Source organism: Acanthochromis polyacanthus, chromosome 1 (genome assembly GCF_021347895.1).
Source record: "Acanthochromis polyacanthus isolate Apoly-LR-REF ecotype Palm Island chromosome 1, KAUST_Apoly_ChrSc, whole genome shotgun sequence".
Classification (NCBI taxonomy): Eukaryota; Metazoa; Chordata; class Actinopteri; family Pomacentridae; genus Acanthochromis; species Acanthochromis polyacanthus.
This window is the reverse complement of record NC_067113.1, coordinates 25,470,518-25,494,746: the sequence shown is the minus strand read 5'-3', so window position 1 is coordinate 25,494,746 and position 24,229 is coordinate 25,470,518. Positions and strand designations below refer to the sequence as shown.

At 41.4% G+C, this 24,229-nt stretch overlaps 1 protein-coding gene across 1 annotated transcript; it reads left to right on the top strand.

Annotated features, from left to right (window-relative positions):
• Positions 1-1,525: 1,525 nt before the first annotated feature.
• diras1b (DIRAS family, GTP-binding RAS-like 1b) lies at positions 1,526-23,500 on the top strand. Its single transcript, XM_022211142.2, has 4 exons — positions 1,526-1,651; positions 2,530-2,804; positions 14,905-15,245; positions 17,691-23,500. Exons 3-4 carry the CDS (start codon positions 14,937-14,939, stop codon positions 17,976-17,978), a joined length of 597 nt encoding a protein of 198 aa, XP_022066834.1. The 5' UTR covers positions 1,526-1,651; positions 2,530-2,804; positions 14,905-14,936; the 3' UTR covers positions 17,979-23,500.
• Positions 23,501-24,229: the final 729 nt, after the last annotated feature.

Here is a 24,229-nt window from a genome sequence, read left to right as displayed (position 1 = left end):
GCACTAACTTGTAATCTCTCATCAGACATAATGTACTATTATTCAGATGTTTGCTTTTGTTGTGATTTGTCGCAGGGCAAACACCATTGTCATGCTTAATGTTTCTCCCATCCCACATATCCACTTGATCTTTTGACCCGTCCCTCTTAAGTACATTTGCCAGCATTCAGACTGCCTAACCACCCACACGCTAATTTGTATGTGACTCTGTATTCACGCTTGAGGGCCTCTGAATTGGAGGCCCTTTGTGTTTGTGCGCTGGATGTAATGCATGGGAAATGGTGGATGTGGAGCCAGTGTGATGGCCACACACCACCGCAGGGAGAGGAAGTCACCCATCTGGAAATGGCTGCTGTGAAGTCGCGTCTGCTGGGCGTTTGTTGTGCGTGCCCTCAGCTGCTGACAGCCGCCGGGTTATCGATTTAACAGAAATGTGACCTAGAAACCAATTACAGCATTGTGCTGCTTGGTCTGATCCAAGGAGTGTGTATTGAGTGCAGGGTCTGTAATGGCTTTACAAAACGCGCTGAAGAGAATGGGGAGAAAGCATGTCTTATACATACACAAGCATTTCCCAGTCGCCTTCTTTTCACAAGCCGCAGTGATGAATCCTAATGACTGGCGGTTTTTCTTCTTCTCACGTAGCACCGCCAGCAGGTCAGACTTTTCACTTATCCTGTGAAATATGTCAACGTCTGCTCGGCTGATTGGGACATTTTCTGCAGCCATTCACGATTCTGAGTCGGTACATTCCCTAACCCTAAACTTTGTGGTCCAATAATTTTTGAGCTCGCTAGTTTGGCTTGAAATATTTGAGGTATTGGAGCAGATTGCAGGAAAATTAGATTTGGGATGAATTAAAACATTTCCCCCAATCTTCTGATTAAATATCTTAAAAATTAAGGACATTTCCGCCCCTGCTGTATTTTCTATTTTCTGCAAATCTTTGACTAGGATCACTGCCAATCTAAAAACATCCACTGCTTTTAGAAAACACCTTAGAAATTGTCCAAAAAAAGGATTTGCTTTCAGAAGTATTAAGTATTAACAGTAATGAAAGTTTTGTGTGATTATTGCTTGTTGTGTTAGATATTTTTGCTGTTTTTCTTACTGATAAACACAACCGGAAAGTACTGAAAATTGTGCTATTTACATCAGTAATACCACATACTTATTAGGCACTTGTAGGCTTGTAAATGGCCTTATTGCTTTTAAGTCTTAAATAATGATTTAAATCTGACTCCTCTTGTCCAAGCTGAATCTTTCTTGCACAGTCTCTTCTCTTTCTTAAGCCTGCGCCATCATTCTCTACCTCAAAGCCACCACTGCTGCTTTTCATAACTTTAATAACCATTTTAGTGTGTGCATCTCTTTCCAGGTTTTCTTCCGCCTCCTGCAGTTCTCCTGCTGGCCGACAGAGGGGGACAAACTCAAGGCTGTGCGGTCGGTGGAGTTGGTGAGTCATACAGTGAGACCATCACGTACAGACAGCACGGCTCAAAACAAGGCTTGGTCTGACTTGGCCACGGGCCTGAATTAGCACCAGGGAGAGGCTTCTTCACGTTTGATTGTGATATTAACCCAAGCTGGTGACGTTTGCAAATGGATGCTAGCGTGGGCTGAGGATTCACACATGGCTGGTGCACCTCTGGTATATTTGAGGTCCTATTTTCATTAATATCCCCCTTAACTTAGAAGCTGTTCTGTAGTTTTTTGTATTCTGTAGCCTTTGTAATGTACGTCCTACTGTGTTTGCAGCATTTACGGTTAACTGAGCGCTGTCCATGGTTCTGAAACACAAAGAGGGTCGCTGTCCGTGGTGCTGATCTGGAATCAGTCAATCAAATGATGCCAGATTACTACTAATGTTAATGCTACTAATAATAAGATAGAATACCAAAACATTTAACCCTTAACTTCCACAATCATAATAAATTGGACATAATTGAAATCTGACTCATTTTAATAATCAAAATTGTCCTACTATATTAGCATTTGATGTTTAAAAGTAGCTTGACTATATAATAAAATGTGAAACAATCCTTAAATTCCTAGCTTGATCTCCAGAAATCTAACATTTCTGACCTTTTACTCTTACAAAAAATTCCACTCATCACTTTTGGTCGCTTTATTATTATCTGTAGCTCCAGGCCAAATGAATCTGGCATCAGTCTGCCATGGCTCTGAGGATATCTATCTGATGGCAGCAGCAATTGGCTGTAGCTTAAATATTGACTAAATCATTTGGAAATGACGAGGCTCTGCTTAGGTTGCAATTTTTGACTATAATTTTTTTATTTGTTCAGGGACCCACAATACTCTTACCATCTATATAAGTCGATTATAGCCATACATAAGGATATTTAGTTCTTATTTGTGATGCCATTTCTTAATTTTTTTTTTCAATATCCGTCTGTGGTGTAATCTAATATTCCCAAATTCCCACACGTGCAGCCTGCCATAAAGGATTTTTATTTTTAGAACAAGCCTGTTTAATAATCGCTTATTTTGCTGTCATCCAACCACTAGGAAGTGTATGAACTGAGAGAAAAACCAAGTGTGGACAGAAAAGGGAGAGGGCATAGCACCTCCCACGTCCTATCTGCGAGAAAGAGGGAGAGAGACAGAGAGAGAGAAAGAGAGAGAGTGTCTGCCTGCCTGCCTGCCTGCCGTGGTGGTGTTGGAAATCGGACGACATGAGCTCTACATGAACCGCGTAAAATGCTTTAAGACGCTTTCGGCGTTTGTCTCTCATCCTCCCGAACCAAGGACGAGCCCGAAGAGGAGCTGTACTTCGCGACCAGGTATGGAGATGCTACATCCCCGCATCTTTACGTGGAGATTAGATGTTGGTATTCAGTGGCGTAACCGCGGCTTCCTTCTGCCTGGCTGCCTGGCTGCCGTGCGCACTCGATCTCCTGCAGTCCACGCGCAGAAAAACAAAATCTCGCCTTTTTCCCTCATCCGCGTCGTTGTTTCAAATTGCATCCCATCACATTTCGCGTTGGATAACCTCGGTCGTGTGCGGATTGCATACTGTAGCCTATGCCCAGCTCAGCCATATTGGCAGCCAGCGGGGGGAGGAGGAGGAGGATGGATGGGAGGGGAGGGATGGATGGATGGGGGAGAGCAGAGATGTGAGGGTGTCGGGATTATCATATGCTTTGAGGAGTAAAGGGAGGTGGAGGAGGAGAAAGGATGGGTGGAGGGAGGTGGTGGAGGAAGAGGAGGAGGAGGAGGAGGAGGGGAGACTGCGAAATGATGGCACCGCTGCGAGATGGCGATCCTCTGGTATTTATGAATGAACCGAGCAGCAGGAGTAGGGTGGTCTGTAATGGCGTTGCGCACCAATCTCCAAGCCTCCCCCCTCCACCTCCCCAACCTCCTTCCTCCCCTCCCTCCCCACTCTCTCTCTCTCTCTCCCTGACTATACAGTCGAGGCGGAGACGCGCGTCAACATCCAGCTATACACTGATAATGACGCCCGCGTGACGCATAAAACCCGATTTCTGTGTGCAAATGCTTCGGTTAATCCACCATCTGGATGCTTACTTCTCCACGTCTCCTCCTCCATGTTCACTGTGCTGTTTTTTTCTGTACTTGTGGACCATATAGGGAGAGGAGAAGCCATCATATGACATGCGAAAGGGGGGAGTTGTGAATCATTTAGATCCTCTCTGTGCATATGTGTGTGACTCAACTTCCTGTATGCATTGAACACTGCCAGTCATGGGCGTGTGTGTGTGTGTGGGTTGCAGGGTTTGAGAGAAAACAGGAGATGAGATGTATGGCAGTAAATCCTGCACGCAAAGCTTTAAAGAGTGTGCACAGAGGCTGTATTAAAAAAAACGTGCATGTGTTGCAGGATAAATAGACGTGTGTGGAAGGGGGAGTCGGTCTGTCGGCCTGTCTGTGTGTCTGTCTTGAATGGCCATAGCACAGTTGCATAAGAACACTTCTCATTGCTGAGGCAGGACAAAGAAATGACTCAATACATGGTAACAAGCAACACCAAAGAGAGAGAGAGAGAGAGAGAGAGGCGGTGATGCTGGTGATGCTTCTGATGGTGAGATCTGGTTGATAAGAAGAAGAAAAAAAGCATCCTGCAGTAAAAAACTGAAAAACCCAGCAGAGATGATGAGAAAGATGCAAATGTGTTGCCTGCCAAATTGTAATGAAATAACAAGGACAGAATGAGGAAAAGAGAATAATAAAACATGTAATTGCGCATATGAACATGTACAGATGGCACACATGCATTAGCATGAAAGATGTAGAAACCAGAAAGGATTGTTGTTGGCTGATAAATTTCTGAATAAGTAGAGTTCATTAAAAAAAAACCCATCTCTGCTATTTTTGAGCAACTTTTCATGCAGTGACTGGAGCCTTTGTGTGCTTGTGCTGGACAGCTGCCGTTTATCAATGAAAGTTTGTTTCTTGGAGAGAAGGTGCTTCCTTAATAACCTGGTGAATCAAATCTAGAGTATTTTTCAAAATGAACAACAACATCTTTAACGTCAAGTCGCAGAAGCTGCTCTGTGATGCTATTTTTAATTGATAATAGCCACAGGCCTGATTTAGAAGTCAGCACAGACACCAGAATGGATTCTAAAATTCTAAAGTAGCTCCGGCAGAAAGGCCTCATCTCCGCCCGCTCATTTTTATTGATGAAAATAGCTAAATGTTGTCTCCTCTTAATGTTTAACTCCGGCTGTTGCTTTGACAGCACAAGTGCAGCACCACTGTTGAGTCCCTCTGCGCTATATACTGCATAAAGTCTGCTTCCATAGTATATCAATGCTAAAGTGTTTCAGTTGTTATGACGGCATCAGCTCATTGGAAAGGTTCATATAGTCTTCATTATTCGTGGCATTAGGGAGGATTTTCCGTCTTGTGCATAACTAATCGCAGGCCAGGATTCCTGCTCTAGTCCGTTATGTACAGCATGACCTCGCGTTTTATTTGACATTTTGTGCAAATACCAGCCGTTTGTTTAAGATAAAATGCCATCCATCCTTGAATCTCCCTTTCTTTAAATTATCAGAGCTGAACAGGGGGGAAAAATGTGTTTTGTGGTTTTAAATGAGGAAAAAGTTTGAGGTCAGTTTAATCCCAGCGGCTGCATCTCAAACAGTGTGCAGCAGGATTCCCTGGTTGGTTCTGCTTTTAACCATCTGTTTTGTTATCAGACCTGGATCAAGTGGTATTATGAGAGGAAGAAAAAAAAAAACTGCGCTGAGTTGATCTTGCCTGTAGAAAACCAGTGGAGTCAATCCAAAACTACCAACCCTGTCACCATCTGTCACTGCAGGCAGGCTTCTGCAACGCACTCCACCGACCTGTAATTAGTGCCTCAGTCATGTCAGGGCCTTCAATGCGCCTAAGATAAAGAAGCATTAAACCTGAATATATTATGCAGACTTTGAAAAAACACACATGGTTGCTAGTGCTAGAATCTAAATGTCTTTACTCTTCTTTTGCCCACTCCTGTTCTTATGAGCCATGTGCCTTTGTGTCTCCCAGATTGCCAGGCTGAGGCATTAGCAGGGTCTTATGGAGAGGCCAGACGGAGCAAGTCAGTGCTCCCCAGGTCACACTAATACTCACTACTAATACACACTCAAAGACTAATTACATGGGGCTGCTACGCTCTGTCCTGTGTAAAACTGCTGCACAAAACCAGCACGATTACGGTTACAGTGTTTGGTTACAGCTCAGGAGTCAATCTGCCCAGGAGGGAAATGTTTTCCTCTTAAACTGAATTAACTTTGTGTATATTTTCATTTGCAGATATTAGGGAGTAATTACAGATAGAGGGATGTTCATAGTAGCCCCAAATGTTACCAAATCAGCTCTAATCGAAATCTGAAACAAAAAAAGGCTAATTATCCAGGCAAAAGCAAAGCTGTGTGAGGTTTTTACCATTTGTTTATTTAAAGGATTTGCATTAGTTCAATGTCATAGCAATCAGCTAATGTCCTAGCATCCAAACCTGACATAAATTACATAACACATTACATATGATGAATATTATTTGAGGTAACATACATCAAATTGCATCAAAGCTTACATTAATATAGTATGTGTCTACATTCAAATAGAATTTAGTTTTAAAAATCAATATAAAAGCATTAACTGTGAGAATCATACAGCTCTGAAATATGAGGCAAAATGCAAATATGTGAACCAGAATTTTACCTCCTGCTCTTTAATCTATCATCTGTAGGAAAATAAATGTGCCTCATATTCTGTTTTTTAAATTATTTATTTGTTAGCTAGATATTAAGGGCTAAATTGTTATTCCTCTGTGTCAGTTTTTACTTGGTCTAGTGTCACAATTATGTGTGCTATTGCAGCAAGCTATTTGATAAAATAGAAATGTTGGCATCTTTTTTATTAATGGTACCACAAACTTGTGTTTGTAGGATTCTATGCCATGTGCAAAACATGCTTTTCTCAACAATCTGAGAACTGCAGTTTTTTGTAATGAAAAATTGAATACCAACACTGCCTTTTTTTTTTTTTTTACTGGGTTTAAAGAACTTTGTATTTGAAATTATTGGGCAAAAGGTGCAATCCCTCATTCTAATGTAACGTCCCAGTGTCCTTGCATAGCAAAAGTAGTTGTTCATTCAAAACCCACAAAGAGCCCACAGTGGCAGAAGCAACAAAGCTTTTGTGCTGGTTTCATTCCTCGTCAAATAGAATGACTGCGGACAAACTTTACACAGCAACAACTGGTGAATTTGGGAGGAAATCTGGGTTCCTGTTCTACTTTTGCAAAACTACTTTTGCGCTACTATTAATATGCAACCTTCACTGCCTATGTCTCAGCTGATATTCCCATGCCACCGCGTTGGGGTCAGTCCATGCTGAGTCAAAGAGACGTGTGAGGGGTATCAGAGGGCTTCAGGGTGCCTCCAGTGTGATACGAAGACTGCCAGCAACTTAAGTCCTGGGAATTGGGTCAATGCAGAGCAGGCCACGAGCACAGAGGAGGTTAAGCTCAATGATTAGCTACTAAGCCAAGACCACAGTGCTGCAATCTCCTGGACAGTGTTGTACACATGCTCCATGCACGTACAGTGGTGTATGCTCAATCAGAGTATAGATTGACGCTGATGAGGAGCAAACACACACTCTTGAGTCACACACACAGCATTCAAACACCTCCAGCTCACCCACAAGTATAGCTGCATATGTAAAAACAGGAATCACATCTGGCCTCACTTAATTATTTTTTGTGTTATGCAGTGCAGGGGTGCGATGCACGTGAGAAATCTATATTTAAACTGTTGGAGGTTGTGAATTATGTTTCTATACTTGCCCTGATTCTGCACAGGTATAGCTGCATTAATTTGCTCTCATTCTTACAGTTTGTAAATAAAAAAAAGTGCCGCAAATAGTTTGAAAATTCAAATCCTTTTAAATAACTATAAGGAAACAATTGTTCTTTTGGGCTGCAAAATTTGATCAAAATCCAGTTTTGTCGAAGAAATTGTTTTATTTATTTACAAATATGTTCATCAATTTTCTTGCAAAGTAAAAATCAGTCCTGTTGCACATGAGGGCAGAGCTAGTTAGCTTAGCACAAAAACTGTTTACAAAATCCATCAAGTTTTGTTTAAACTGTATCAAAACTATATATATAAACCATAATTTGTGCTCATATTTCTTGGCTCGCTGTGTGTAGTGATATTTTTGTAAGTTTTGATCCATTGCTCAGCCCCAGCCTACTCATTGGAGAAAGGTCCTGATCTTTTCATCTAACACTCGACAGCTACAAAGAGAATTTCCCAAAATGTCAAACTACCCCTTTAACTTCAAAAATGCACCGTCATCTAACTAAAAGTGGCACTGCTTCTCCGAGTTTCTAAAGAGCAGCCTTTTTTTATTTTTTTTTGGGAGGTTTTTCATCTGAAAGAAGCAGAGTTTTAGATTTATTAGAGGGCAAGAATCAACTTCAGTAGACAGCCAGATTAAAAAAAATATTTAAAAAAACAAGAACCTAACAAAGAGATTGTATATTCTGTGGAGAGGGCCAATTATACTGATAGATCATGAATATGTTTAATAGTTTTCATGTTTCCTTTCTTTGCATCATCATCCTCAAACACACACGCTGACACAGACAGAAGAATCTGTAGCTTTGTCTGTCTTTTTAAAAGGAGAATATAGAGAAACATTCTCACATTCACGAGCCTTGAATCAAATCCAACTAACACACTTTGTGGGTTTCTCATTGTGTCTGTGTGTGTGTGTGTGTGCGCTTTAGCAGGTGGGAGAGCAGTGAAGCAGCAGCGTGACTGAATGTGTGAGACTGAATCTAAATCTATAAATTGAACCTCTACAGTGTGCTCCAGCCTAATGAAAACACCCAGGCCTAAAAATTGCCTCACGAACCCCCCCCCCCCCCCCCCCCCCCCCCCCCCCCCCCCGCAGATTAATCCCAGCGGTGAAACACAGACACTTGAAAAGACCTGCGCTGATGTGTGCGCTCAGAACAGTGGAATCTTTCTGCTTGGCTGCACAGCTGCAGACACGCATAACAGACTGATAGAAACTTTGTGCGGGTTCCAGACACTGTCATGACGAGTGTGCAAAGTCAGAGAGTATTTCAGAAAAACCCCACATCGCCACTCATCAAACAAACACTCATCGCCAAATAGCCGTGTATCCACAGCATTCCAGTGTGCGCAGCCTGATTAAAACCCCCTTTCTCTACAAGACACCATGGGACCGCTTTGTGGGTGTCTATTTAATCACGCTCTTGATCTGTTGAATGGCATTGTGTTTGATGTTGGTTAATGCGCTTCCTTTGTGCCGCTGCGTAAGTGGCTCTCTTGAGGGAAATTATGTGCATATTTTCGCTAAAGGTGACATTTCCTCGCTCGCTCTGTGAAGCAAACGAGGCCGTGTTGCGTCTATTTTCTGACTGAGGAGAGAAGAGGGCCTGTTTTGGCCTGTGCCAGTGCTATCTGCTAATGGAGTTTGGCTGCGCTGCCACAGATGCATTTATAGTGTGCCATTAATTCATTAAGGAACTGCAGTCTCTCTCGTTTCGAATAAAACAAGAGAAGAGGAGGGTGAAGGAGAGGGACAGCTTGCGTGTCGGGTTGGGGGGGGGGGTATCATTAGTCTCAAAGGCCTGGTGTCAAGGACAAATGGTGTAAGAGCAGAAGTACAGTATGTGTGTCACTGTGAGGTTGCACCTGTGTGTGCAGTTATGGCTGCACACACCCACACACTGCTAATTTTAGCACAGGTAAAGAAATAAAAAAAGAAAAAGAAGAGAGGTGGGGGGTGGTTTTGATTAGCAGGATTGTTGTCATGGAGCTGAAATCCACATCCGAAGAAAAAGCAAAAAAAATAAAACCCCAAACAGGCACCAAGTGAGGCAGGATGGATGACAGACTGACAGGGCCTGGAGAGACAAGCCCCATCGATTCAAACCGCAGCAGCCTTAGTTTATTGATCACACAGCATGGAGACCCGGGGAGCAGAGAGAGCAGGAGACAGAAGAGAAAACAGCGAGAGGAAGCTCAGGGAGCAGATCAAGGAAAGACACATGAGAGACAAGTTAAAGGAATATTTGAGAGTGTGTCACTGTAAAGAGGATATACAAGTGTGAGGCTTCATCACAGATACACTGATATAAAGTAATAGCACCAGTCTGTAGAGCTTTATTCTAAATATGCCTGATTTTGGACTTAATTTAGTAAGTTTGTTGCAGTTTCCAGACAACTACCTGTTTAATTACCATCCAAACCATTCTATTTTTCCCAAAGAGTTGTGTTTTTTAACACACGTATGTGTGTGAATGTATATGTGATTACGTATCTGTGTGTATATTTGTTGGGGGGTGTAAGGTTTCGGGTTTTTCACAGTGTTTTGTATTGTGTTGTTTTTGTTTTTATCCTCTGTGAGGCACTTTGTGTTACTCGACTGTATGAAAAGTGCCATATAAATAAAGTTGATTTGATTTGATTTGATTAGAATGTAATTTAGGTGGTAAACTGGCTGTATTTTCCAGCTCTTATAATAACGCACTCATGTTACAGTTACACTGCTAAAAATAAGCAAGACAGGACAAGAAATCCACAGTTTAGCCCAATTTAAGGAGAACTATGTCAACAAAATACAGACAAATTGGATAAATTGTTGGAGAAAGAGAAAGCTCAGGGAGCAGGTCTAATAAATTAAAGATAACTAAAAAGATTATTTGAGAGTGTGTCAGTATCAAGAGGATGTACAAAGTGTGTGGCTCCATCACAGATGCACTGACATATCAGCTTTAAAGTAACCGCACCGGTCTGCAAAGCTTTATTCTAGATATCTGTCTGATCGTGGACTTACTTTAGTGATTTTTTTCTTGTAACATTTTATTTCGACTGTCAATTTATCATCAGAACGATAGACTCATTCCACTTCAATTTGGCAAATTGGAAGAAAAAATAAATCCCAACTGACTATCTCATATTTGCTAGATTATTTTTTTTCTGTGCATGCATATGTTAGTAAGTAAAATGTGTGAAATCTCGTGCTATAGGTGGTAGTTTTTGAGTTAAAAATTCTTATAAAAGCAGTGGTCATGTTGATTTCTGCACCTTTTTGCCATTCCATGGATCATTGAAGTGCAATAACGTGAGACATGAAGCAGCTAAACTCCTCAAATTCTGCAGGTGTATTGATGTGTAAATATGGTCGTCAACTGCACAACCCTACTTTGATAGAGTTATACAAATTGGGGGGAAAATGGTGCAATTTCAGTTAAATATAATGTTTTTTTTCTTTTCTGATATTCCACCAACCATAAAACCTTTATTTTTCACCCTAAGATGCTGATGTTTTTCCCTGTGATTGGCACCAATAGGGGTTTTAAAACTGTCAAGCACTATGGTGCCAGTCAGAGGTGAATTTTATGCATTTATTGCCAATATTTGAACATACAACAGAACTAAGCAGGTGTGATAGTTGAAACCACTCCAACAAAGTTCTAACTGGAAGAGTTATATAATATAAAGTGGCTATGCTTCCTATCTCTTATAATGACACTGTACTCGTGAAGTTGCTGAGATCTGGGAATGCACAGTTACACTGCTAAAAATAAGACAGGACAAGAAATCCACAGTTTAGTCCAGTTTATATGGAAGACAAAATAAAGATGATCTGCATAAATCTTTTGTGAAATAGCAAGAAGCAAAGCTAGCAGTTAAAATAAATGTGAGATAAATTAAAGGACTATTTGACTGCATCTGTTAGATTATGCTCTGAACCATTGTATTTTTCCTAATATAATGCTGTTTTTTTTAACTAGAATGTAATCTGGGTGTTGTGCTGGCTTATTCTTTCAATCTCTCATAATAACACGGTGCTCATAAAGCTGCTCAAATCTGAGAAAACACTGCTGCACTGCTAAAAATAAGCAAGACAGGACAAGAAATCAGCAGTTTATCCATATTTACTTGGAAAACAAAATGAAGACAAACTGTACAAACTTGGAGAAACAGCAAGGAAAAGCTCAGGGAGCCAGCCAAAGAATTTAAAGAGAGAAATAAAAGAAATACATGAGAGTGTGTCGGTACAAAGTGTCAGATGTGCTGAGATATCAGCTTTAAAATGAAATAATCACACCAGCCTCTAGAACCATATTCTAGATATGTCTGATTTTTTTTTGTGCGGTTTCCTTACATCCAACTGTCAGCTTGTCATCAGAACCAATGTATTTTTTCCAAAGATAGTCCTGGTTATACTGGCAATATTTGCACTTTCTGTTTCTGCTAATAATATTACTGTCAAAATATCATAAGAACCATTGTACCTTTTCCCCAGTAATAGTTCTGAATTTCAACCAGTATAAAAATCTGATTTTATTTTCATTTTCCTGGCCATCATGTCTGCCTCTAATATCAACACTGTGCTTGTGAAGTTGCTGAGATCTGGGAAAACACAGCTACACCGCTAAAAATAAGCAAGACAGGATAAGATATCCACAGTTTCGCCAAAAAAATTATTTGGAAGACAAATTGTATAATCACAAGCCAAACTGTCTGTTGCAATCTTCATATCAAACTTTAAAGACTACTTCCCGGTTGAACTTTAAAGCATCTTTTCAATGATTGATGTCCTTACTTGATGCTTCTGATTCACTTGCACGTGTTGGAGATCACCTGGATAAACTGTCGGCTTGTTTACAGTCTGATCTATTATTAGCCCCTCAGAGGAAGCGCACAAAGCCGGGAACAAAACACCGACATACCAACAACATGAAAAGTAGGTATTTATAGCAAGTGTGTCAGCAAACAGTCGCCTAATTACCAATTCAGCAGATACAAAGCAGCGTTAGCATTCATTCGGAGTCGTGTTTAGGGGAACCAAAACAAAAATACTCTGTCCTTTTTGTTTTGGTCTGCGTCAGCTCCTAAGGGAAATATTAGGCTGTTTAACTGCTAAATGCTCCACTGCGTTGACCAGCTATAGGTACTGATATTGTTTGTCTGCTGCTTTCAAAGAAGACACGATTTAGAGCAGCGAGATTAAACCACAACAGCAGTTCTGTGCATTGTGAAGCCAGAACAATGAGTTGAAGGAAAGGCTCTGTGGAGCTGAGTGGACTGCAGAGCTGCATAATCATTCTCTGCGAGTTTGTCGCTACAAACAACACCTTCCACGTACACTTAGTCATTTGAGCCACAGTCAATATGAAAACTATTGATTATAGCAGTTTTAAAGGGTGCAACATTGTCACGACCGTTGCAGATGATGTCCAAGCTGGAACAATAAATCTCCTTTTAGAAGCTTAATCATCTCCAAGAAGGTCAGAAAATGTTGTAATTTGGCTTCCTCAACTATATTTCTGCCTGATTTGTGTGCGTGGGTGTGTGTTTGTTGCTCTCTGACATACAGCAGGCCTAAGCAGAAATCACTGTGCAGCTCTGGCAGCTCCGACCACAATTCTTCAGTGTGACTGAAGGCCTCATTAAAGCCAAGAGTTTGAGGCGGTGCAGACGACATTGTTTTTTTTGGCAGTTTTGACATTTTAAAAAGTTTGGCCTTGCCACGATGCTGCAACCATCATGTACCTGACTGCACAGCTTTCTACTGCTGCAGACTTAAATGAAAACAGCCCGTCAGGATCTAAAAGAAGAATACTTTGATAGGTTTGAAGTTCTGAGAGGTTAAGCATCTTCAAAACTCCAAAAAATGCAGAGTTTATCATCACCTGAAGGCATCAAAGAGCCATTAAACAAGATTTTTCTGGACCAGTGAGACAGTTAACAGTCTGCAGGCATACGAGCAGAAGATGCACCTCTAAATTAACTGTGCATTGCGTGTTCGGCACAAATATAAAAGTCTTATGTGATCCGTACTTACCGCTGGAGACCGACTATAAAAACTCAAGGGGCTCTCCTCATTTATTTTGCACCCCTTGACTGATATTATCTCGAACCCGGCAATGCAATTACAGGTGGCTCGCCATCAATAGTGGGTTCCTGCAGAGCAAGCATGACAGAAATCCACTCATTCCATATAGTATTGATGTCAATTTACTGTTTCATTACGGCCGGAGCTCAGAGAGCAGCGCGATCGCATCTGAAGCCGTATCTTATTATGGGACCTTAAAGTGAGTTTAGAAGCACATCGGATAAATAATGCAGCAGGTACAATGTGTAATCATGAGCAGACCCTCGGCAGACGAGCTCGAGCACTTAGAAAGATGGCGATAGATTATGTGTGAGGATGCTGTTTGGATGAATATGCATGAGCTGCAGTAGCTGATACTGACTGTGAAGATTTGTTGAGGCCTTCACTGAGGAGCTGCTGACTGCTAACTGGCTGTGGAATCTTTTGTGCTCATTCTTTTCATTTAATAATGTATTTATTAACATCTTAATAACCTGGATTGAGTAGTTTGCATTTGTTTAACTGTGGGTTAGATACACTGCAAAATACACGCTGTGTTTTAAATCCCTGTATTTCCTGAAGACATATCTTAAATCAGGCGGTATTTCTTCCTAATTAGATACTTTAAACCTTCCATTATTGAATTTTTGGCCACTTGGGTCAACAAGCTGTAAATGTATCTTCAGCTTTTAGTCGCCTATTTACACATCCAGCAGATAAGAAGCAACATTAACATTAATTTGTCACATTTTGGAGTGAATTTCACTCCAGTGTTTGCCCTGCTTTGCAAAATTAGCACATTTGTTATTCTTATCATTCACATAAATGAAAATGACAGGAAAACCTTATTTCCACAACCGTTTTTTTTTTAAAGTTTTTACTTGCATCCACCCAGAATCAGTCTTAGTTTGTGTTTAGTCAACAGTGTCCTGCAGTGTTTGAACAGAACATCATGCACATGTGCAACTGTCCGACGGCATGTAATGTACATTTTGTTCTGTTCCTTTGCGCTCGAGAGAGTTCTATTCAATTTTCTATGTTTCTGTTTTCTGTTTGATGTATTGGGTTACATTGTGTTATACGTGTTATTGTGTCCACCCTCTGCAGGCCTTCCAGATTATTCTCCTAAACTGTAAAGTCCTCTGTTTGTCTCCTCCAGGGTTTGCTGCAGTCACTATGGTTGATAAATGAGGAAAAGCTGGAATGTTTTTTGGGAGTTGAAACTGAGAAACTGTGACTCTGCGAAGGGTATTGATTAAGGAAATGTCTGCGTCAGGTGAAACACTTGGAGCCTCACCAAATTCATCCTCTCTAATTTGTACTCTGGCTCCTAGTCAGACCACGAGGATGGATAGAGTGCTGTGAAACTCGCTAGCCTCAGATCACCACAACCGCCATTCCTATTTCTGCTGCTCCTGTGCTGTGTATTAGACAAATCATTTGCTAAAGTGATCTTCTAATCCTGCTTTTCCTCGCATCTTCCCATCTTTAATATTTCAGGTGTAACACTGTCTTAAGCCTGAGGGGGCAGAATGCCGGAGCAGAGCAACGACTATCGTGTGGTGGTGTTTGGGGCTGGAGGAGTCGGGAAGAGCTCCCTGGTGCTGCGCTTTGTGAAGGGCACCTTCAGGGACACCTACATCCCCACGGTGGAGGACACCTACCGCCAGGTGATCAGCTGCGACAAGAGCGTGTGCACCCTCCAGATCACAGACACAACGGGAAGCCACCAGTTCCCAGCCATGCAGCGTCTGTCCATCTCCAAAGGCCACGCCTTCATCCTGGTCTACTCAATCACGAGCAAACAGTCCCTGGAGGAGCTCAAACCCATTTACCAACAGGTGGGGAGAGTTTGTGTGTGTGCTGAAGTGATTGTAGGCAAGTGTGTACAAAAAAGAGTGAGGATGCAGTTCAATATGCATTTATATATATACAGTCATGAATAAAAGTTTACATGTAAACACCTTGTATTTATACAGTACACCGACCAGCCACAACATTATGAACACTGACAGGTGATGAGAATAACATTGATCATCTTGTTATAATGCAAATATCTGCTGGGAAACCTTGAGTCCTGACATTCATGTGGATGTTTGACATGTAAAACCCACCTAAACATTGCATGTCAAGCAGGTCCACACTCCATCCATCCATCCATCCATTCTCTATACACCACTTTATCCTCACTAGGGTCACGGGGGGTGCTGGAGCCTATCCCAGCTGACTCGGGCGAAGGCAGGGGACACCCTGGACAGGTCGCCAATCTGTCACAGGGCTACATATACAGACGAACAATCACACTCATATTCACACCGACGGGCAATTTAGACTACCCAATTAACCTCAGCATATTTTTCTACTGTGGGAGGAAGTCGGAGAACCTGGAGAAAACCCACATATGCGCAGGGAGAACATGCAAACTCCATGCAGAAAGATCCCAGGCTCAGGCCGGGATTTAAACCGGGGATCTTCTTGCTGCAAGGCAAAAGTGCTAACCACTAGGACACTGTGCAGCCCAGGTCCACACTCCCCATATCCAAATTCTATTGAACATCTGTGGGGTGTGTCAGGATCAGCATGATCTAGGTAGGTCCCACTGCAACCGATAGGAGCCACACAATTCACTGCCACCACCCCAGTGTCACAGGACATCCCCAGAGGTCCTGGTTTCATGCCCCACTGGATCAGAGGAGTTTTACCAGCACTCAAAGGAACCAACAGAATATCAGACAGATGGTCATAATGTTACACCTGAACGGTATGTTCAAAGCTAACAATACGTTACTCCCTGATAACATACTACAACTGTTCAGATGAAACATTTGAATCTACAAATTGAGAGGAAATCTAAAGTTTTAAAAGTCAATTTCTCGTACCACTGTGAAGAATAGATGTTTATCTATCAGTTTGTGGGGTAAATTTAAGGAACAGTCTGGATGATGATCCTAAAATGAGCACGACTATGAAACAAAATCCAAGAAAATACACAAAAAGACTAATTGAAAAATAATGTGAAAAAGTAAAGGTGTTCTTGGGGTTTCTTCAGGGGTATATAAGTATAAGGTATGATGCAAACAGGAAACGGCAAGATATGAGATGTGTGGACATGTCGTGGGTAGGAGTTAATAAGCTCAACTTCATCTTACTCGTTTTCAGACATGATTTTGGGTTGTGGTTTATGTTTCATTTTGTGTGTTTTGTTTTATCTTCTTTGTCTTTATGATACTGTGGCATGTCTGAAATAAATTAAGATATATATCATGGTAGTCTTGAGTTTCAAATGACTCATAATGTTTCATTTTTTATGAAGGAATCATTGAAACGTCAATTTTCATAAGAAAAGTGAACTGATTTAAGATCTGCTGGGTCAAAAATATACATACAGCCACTTAAATGATCAGTTTTGATGACGTAGAAAGCTGTGTGAATTAAATGTTCTCAGTGGCATGACCTCTTAACCTCTTGTGCGTGATCCTGATTGACTACGACACAACACAACATGTGTTTCAATGATTCCATCATAGGCAGTTAGGAGTTCTAAGAGTCACTGAAAACTCATGACTGCTATGATATGCACACTAGTAGATGTCAACTTTTATCGCAACAGTATTGGTGTAATGATGGTGAGTTATTTTGTACCTGTGATTAATGTGATATATGCATGCTGCTGATTTATCCCTCCTGTAAATATATTGAGTATAAATGGCCAAAATGACACTGCTGTCTAAGATATACCAGATTCCACTAGTTTCTACAACTCAGACTCAAAGAGTAAGAGAAGAAAAGGTGGGAAAGGAAAAAAAAATTAGTTTGCTGTAATTTTTGTAACCGAAAAATAAACCATTCATTCATTCATTCATTTTCAATACAAGGAGATAATAGTTATGCTTAAATTTTACAACATTCAAAGTGCAGGCTTGTCATCCTAACAAACTCAGATTTTAGCGTCTAAGATTTGAATTAGAAACTTCTGCCCATTTGCTCATCTGTTGTTCTGTTCTTGCTTCTTCTTCTGGATCATCTGACCTGAAATAATCATTTTATATCAATTTCTGCTCCACCAGCTCTGACTTGCCTGAGTTTTAAAGATTGAAATATGGATTTTTTCAGGTCATTTGTGAACTCAAAGCACTGTTTTAATGTCTATACACGTATAGTCCTGTATTTCATATTTTGGCATGTTTTCGCTTTGCAAGCAATAGCTAGCTAGCTAATTTGTAATGAGCACTGACTAGCCAGAGCTAAACAACCTCACTACTTCTTTTCTTTCTCCTCCTCTGCAGGTTCTGGCCATTAAAGGCAACGTTGAGGCGATCCCCATCATGCTTGTGGGAAACAAAAGTGACGAAACCCAGCGAGAGGTGGAGACCAAGGACGGGGAGGCCCAGGCCAACCAGTGGAAGTGCGCCTTCATGGAGACGTCGGCCAAAACCAACCACAACGTCACCGAGCTCTTCCAGGAGCTCCTCAACCTGGACAAGAAGAGGAACATGAGCCTCAACATTGACGGCAAGCGCTCCGGGAAGCAGTCCCGCGCAGAGAGACTGAAGGGCAAATGCAGCGTGATGTAAAAAAAAAAGAAAGAAAGAAAAATACACCCAGGAGAGGAGGAGATAGATGGTGGAAGTGGAGGCGAGAGAGAGAGAGAGAGGGGGGTGAGGAAATCCAGAGAGGAAGACGAGAGAGAGACTCACTAAGTGTATCAGGAATGTTTGGAAGGAAATCTCTTCATCCTCCTTCAGTTTTCGACCGGTGCATTCACAAACTCGACTTACATACAGGAAAACATTTCAGTTTGGACCATACATTCATGTGCATTCTGCTAAAAGGAGACGGAGAAGACAAACGGACTCGTCCAAGTGCCACAAAACCAGGCCGAGAAGCTCACCGTGGCTGCAGCGATCCTCAAAAAACACTGAAGGTTTCTGATCAGAGCAACACATCTAATATCCTCCCTCGCTTCTACACCGTCCCTCCCTGCTCCCTAAACCCCCACTCATCCTTCACATACCCCCTAATATACAAGTTATAGATAATGTATATGTAACAGAGTCAACAACGTTACCTAAGCTCACTCACCTGGTAGAAACACTATTTTAAAAGACTGAGGCGTCTGTCATTGTAGTAAACACAGGACTGGAAAGTTTGCTAGCATGAACGAGACGCATTACAGCAGCCAAACGTATGACCCAGCCACATCCCAGACCCTGATGTACATAAACGTGGGATATTTCAATGTATTCCATCTAGACACCCCCTCCCCAGTTCAATCACAGAAACAGAGTGATTCAAGTTTGAAGCTTTACAGCTTAAACTTGTACTAAGAGGACAAAATCGCTCATCTTCTCCACCTCATCATTCCACTTCAAAGATGAAAAAAAGACCCTGCTTTTACATTTAGTACACTGTTAGGTTAAAAACTCACCTGCAAATCCTCCTAAATGGCCTCATCTGACGTGGAGAAGCATCCAGCGGCAGGGTTTGCACACACGCAACAATCCTTTTAAGACTCTCATCAAGTGTAGAGTGACTCTGGATAAAAAGGAAACTGGGCTCTGATCAAAATACAAAACAGAAATACAGAAAGCCTTGCCTTGCCTACGAGGATGATGCACTTGGATAATCGTTGCCAAGCCGGTAAGACCGAAAAAAAAGGGGGGGTCGGCTCGAGAATGTCAGTTTGCTTTGGCACTTTTCACATGGAAGGTTTCTCTTTTTGCCTTTTTCTTTTTCTTGTTTGCTTTATGATGCTCTTTGAATTCATGTAAAGTCCAAAAAAAAAGAAGAAAAAAATCCCTCCTTAGACAAAAAGCACACAGGGGGAAGAGGGGAAAAAAGGGAGGGGATGGATGTAAAATAGCTCCATGCAGATTCTTCAGTGCATAATTCTGTTTCCTCTTTGGTTGCATCGCCTTTTGCATCCGGGAATCAGTGAACAGAAGGGGTCTCTCTCTCTCTCACACACACACACACACACACACACACACACACACACACACACACACACACACACACACACACACACACACACACACAGATAGCATGCACACAAATGCATCCATGCCAAAAAAAGAAGGAAAAAAATCACACACGCAGCTCTGATAGTAGCGACACTGTCGACTGACTACATGAAGACAAGCAGGGCTCGCCCGGCCTAAATGCCCTCACATTGCACTTTAAATCATAAACACACACAGATCTTTTCATTTGCCATGCTTTTGCCTGCATTATGCATTAGAGAGGAGCCACTGAAAAGCTCTATTGTTTGTCCAAAGTGCATGTACACACCCTTTTTTTCCCCTCTACGCAGGAGCTCTGAATATTGTACACAGGACAGCCAAAAGCACAATACTTTTTACCAACATATCTATTTCTACATTTTTTGTGTTTTCTAATTTTTTTCTTTTTTGTGTGTGTGCGTGCGTGTGTGTGCAGTTTTCATCGTTAACATTTTATCCACTAGTCCTAAACACACGGAAGTGCATCGAGATCATAGGTAGCTTTCAGTCTCCAGTGCTTTTATTCGTCCGGCACAATGAGGTTGTGATTCTGCTGAACAACAGGGTATCGTGAAAGGCGCAAAATGTGACGTGACTCTGCAGGAAATCGCGTAGAAATGCCGAGGAGGGTCAGATTATTTGTCCACTTTTCTCCATCTCTCAGGCGGTTTTAACGACGACAAAAAAAAAAAAATGTGTGGAGGATAATCTGTTCCTGTACTGTTAAACCCAAAGACACAGATGATAACCCCTTTTAACTGTGTGTCCATCTCTCTCTCTCTGGAAAAAACAACAACAACAAAAAAAAAAAAACAAACGAAAAAAGAAAAAGCACAGCAACTGTTCTCGTCTGTCTCCTTCTCTGTGTTCATGTGTGCAGCAGGATCAACAACTGGGCACTTTAAGGGTGACATTTTACTTGAAGACTTGCTTATTAATCAGCGACGCCTCATTTTTAAGCACCATGTAAAATGTCCCGCCTGCATTGTTCACGCCCGTGACAAACCTCCATAAAATCTCTTTCAGACGTGTAGTTATTGTAAATAAGCATACGGTAGTTCAATGAAATGTTTTTAACAGCTTCAAGTAAGATGTTACCCATGTAAAGAAATACTGTATTTCTGGGAATAAGTCCTTTGTAACCAGGAAATGTTGTTACAGTAGAAAGTTCCGTGTTGCTATGTACTGTAATATAACATCTTAATAATGATGCTCATGATATATCGTATTTGACACATCCACTCTTCAGATCTATCAATTAGACGATACTAGCAAAATGTGAATATGTAACAAAAGGTTCCACTCCATGGCTGTTACTCTTTTTTTTTAAATTTCATTTTATTTTGAAAAGCTGAATGACTCCGTTGTTGTTGCTGTGTTGTATTTTGCACTAATGTGAGGTCCGGTTTTAAAAAATTTACATTGTACCCTTTACCTGTTAGATGCCAGGGATGCTCACTCTTTTCATTTTCTCATCCATTCAAAGACAGGAAGTGTGAAACAGTTTCAGTTGTGTTTGTTTTTCCCACCTAACATGATGCCAGATACTAGTAGACGATGATGTGGCCATGTCAAGCGCTAAATCTTTAAACAAAAAAAAAGGAAAAAGACTCTGATAATGATTTTCCAGACCCAGTCCTGATCTGATGTGATGCATAGCTAACCGGCAGTGGTGCACACGCTGCATAAATATCAGCCCTGACACGTCTGGTTGCTTCACGCAAATGCCAGATTGCGTGCGCGTTTGTGCAATCTGTTGTTCTGCTGACGTTAACAGGAGACTGTCATTGTTCATGTCCCTGCGTGGAATACGATACAGCAGGGAGGGGAAGGAGAAAAAAAACAATGAGCAGTATGGACAACAAGCTGGAGCGAGTGAGGGAGGGAGCAACAGCTATAATAGTGTGAAAATATGAAGTTCAACTGCACTAGCCGTGCCCTGTATCGGTGTGTGTGTGTGTGTGTGTGTGTGTGTGTGTGTGTGTGTGTGTGTGTGCGTGCATGTGGGGAGTGTGTGTGAGCATCCGCTGAGTTTTTCCGGATGGTGTGAGCTCGACAAAGAATCAGGACAGACACCTTTTGCACCCTGTGGCTCGTCTCATCTCATTTACAGATGAAGCAAATTCACCGTCTGTGTGTGTCTGTGTGCGTGCGTGTGTGTGTGACTGTGAGTGAATCCATTCCCCCCAAACTTCCTTTTCCGGCCTGCATGAGTGTGTATGTGTGCACGCGCGTGTGATGTCGCTGCTGTTGTGCCATCTTTACGAAGTGTCTGTCAGAAGTTTGAAGCTTCCCTGTGGTGAATGCCTACACATTCTGCATGAGTCATCCAGCACAACACACGCATGGACACATTATAGACCAGGCATGGAGGCAAAATAGACTGACTGCACGCCCTCTGATTGCACACACACACACACACACACACACACACACACACACACATACATTTACACACACAGGTTACATCCACACAGGCCTCGTCAGTGAAACCTCATCGGCTGTTGTTTCCGTCGTACCTCTGTCAGCGTTGCTTGGCCATAAATCAGCCCCCTGAGATCTTCCTTTACACTCATCCCACTGTTTGTTTTAGTTTTTGTATGTGTGTGTGTGTGTGTGTTTGCGAGTCGGTTTGCACTTGAACAGACTGAAAACCGACCCCTGCTCACATCGGGACTGTAGATAGTTGTAAATAGTGTTCAAAGGATTTAATATTTCAGAGATGCGAGAGGAGAGCGTGCAGAGTAAAGGATGCTGCGGTTGGTCCACTGCATTTTTCTTCTTGCAGTCCAATCAGAAGCGAGGCGGTAAAAGTTAAAGCTTTCTTCACGCGAACGCAACTTGAACTTTGTGTTTGGGCTTTTTCCTTTAAGAGGGGAATCTATGGAGACCAAAAATGCCCAGGATTAGAGGTATAAATAAGACACTATGAAATGAATAATCACATGAATAAATACAGATAAAATGACCATGAAATTGTTAAATTAAATACTCAGAACATAACCTGCTTCTTTATAATTACAGATTTTAATGCAGGTGTTGCTACTTTTCAAAGCATCAAGAAACATTTATTAAACAATATATTGTTTCATGGTTCATTTATATATTCAATCTGAATATAATTTGTGTGATTATGTATTTCTTAGTGACAGTTTTATCTGTTTAATACCGTTGTTTGACACTGTTTGGGCCTCCAGATCGACATACACAGATATTTGTACAGGATCAGGGGAAGTTCATCTCAGTTGTTTGCCACCAGTGAAGTAACAGGATACTTACTGGTAATGTTGCTGAAGATTCTCGTCTAGCGGAGGGAGTTTGGTTCACATGTGTTCTTCCATAGCAGGATGGATGTGAAGCTGAAACAAAAGGGCAGTCAGTAGAAGGTTAAAATACACAAGAGAAAGCCGCGGCTCTCTGGTACGTCAGGCTCGTTTCTAGCAGCGAGGGGCAGGTTGCAGTCCTGTCCAGTCGAGCTTCATGTCAGACGATCTGGAAGGAAATCAGTGCAGGAGGATGGAAATCGAAAAAAACACTCCCACTGACCCTGCTGACCTCTCTGGCTCACCCCTTTACATCTTGTCTGATCGCCTCAGATCCTCGCAAGTTGATTTTGCAGACAGAGGGGGGGTGCGTACAGCCTGGACTTTGTGGGTAACGTAGTTTGGTACTATCCTGTCGCTCTGGCCCTTCATTCCTGCATGGTCCCTATTGGTGTTCCAGCCAGCATGAGAACAAGGACACAAACTGTGAATCATCTTTGTATTTTTTAAATAAATTCCTCAGCAGCGTTTATGGCTTCGGTTTTTGCAAACGGTTTGTTTCTTTTTTCTTTTCTTCTTTTTTTTTGGCACTTATTGTTTTTGTAAATGATTCTCTCTGTTTATTTATTTTTTCTCCGTTGGGACTTTCTTTTTTATTTAACTAATTATGATGTATAGATATTTATTCTAGCAATAGTCTTCCTATTAAGATATACTGTGCTGATGCATCCTCTGAATAACTGAAACTAACATATATAAATATATATAGAGAGAGATGATAATAATAATCAAATCTGCAAAATGATTTTCCTAATAAAAATGTTAACTGAGGACTGTTTCTTGTCTTTCTGTTTTGCAGCTTGTGTATCATGGCTTAGTCATCTGTGCTATGGATATTCGTGTTTCCTATTGAATGAAAACAATTGAGTTCCTTGGACATTTGCTATTAGCATTATCATGAAATTGACAATGTGTTGATTTGGGAAAAATGTTTAAACTTCACTGCTGTTTTAAATTAATACAGACTTTTAGGATGAGTTGTATTCAGGTGGTGACTCCTCTGCTTTCCATTAATTAGACTACAGTCCCTAACCTGAACCGCAACCCTAATGGAGCAACTTCAGCTATACTGTAGGCCTGCTTTGCGTCTTGTGCAGATTAGCAAATCCTAGCATCCTAAGAACTGTAGAGCAGTTTTTCTGCTAAGTTTCCCATTTAATTGAAAGTACCGCAATGTAACAACACAATTGAAAGCACAGCACTAAAACTGCCTCCTAAAAGCCCCCCCATTGGTGAAAATCAAGGTATTTTTTGCCCTCTTAACAAGTCCATATGTTCAATGTTATATGCTAGAAAAGCAAAATAAGCAGGCAACTTGAAACTGCAGTGTACCAATGACTGTCTCAGAAATAAAGATTCAGACAGTTGGAGTTTCATATGTAACAAACCTAAGAAACTAGTCTTATCTACACACGTGGACAAAATTGTTGGTACCCCTCAGTTAAAGAAGGAAAAACCCACAATTCTCACTGAAATCACTTGAAACTCACAAAAGTAACA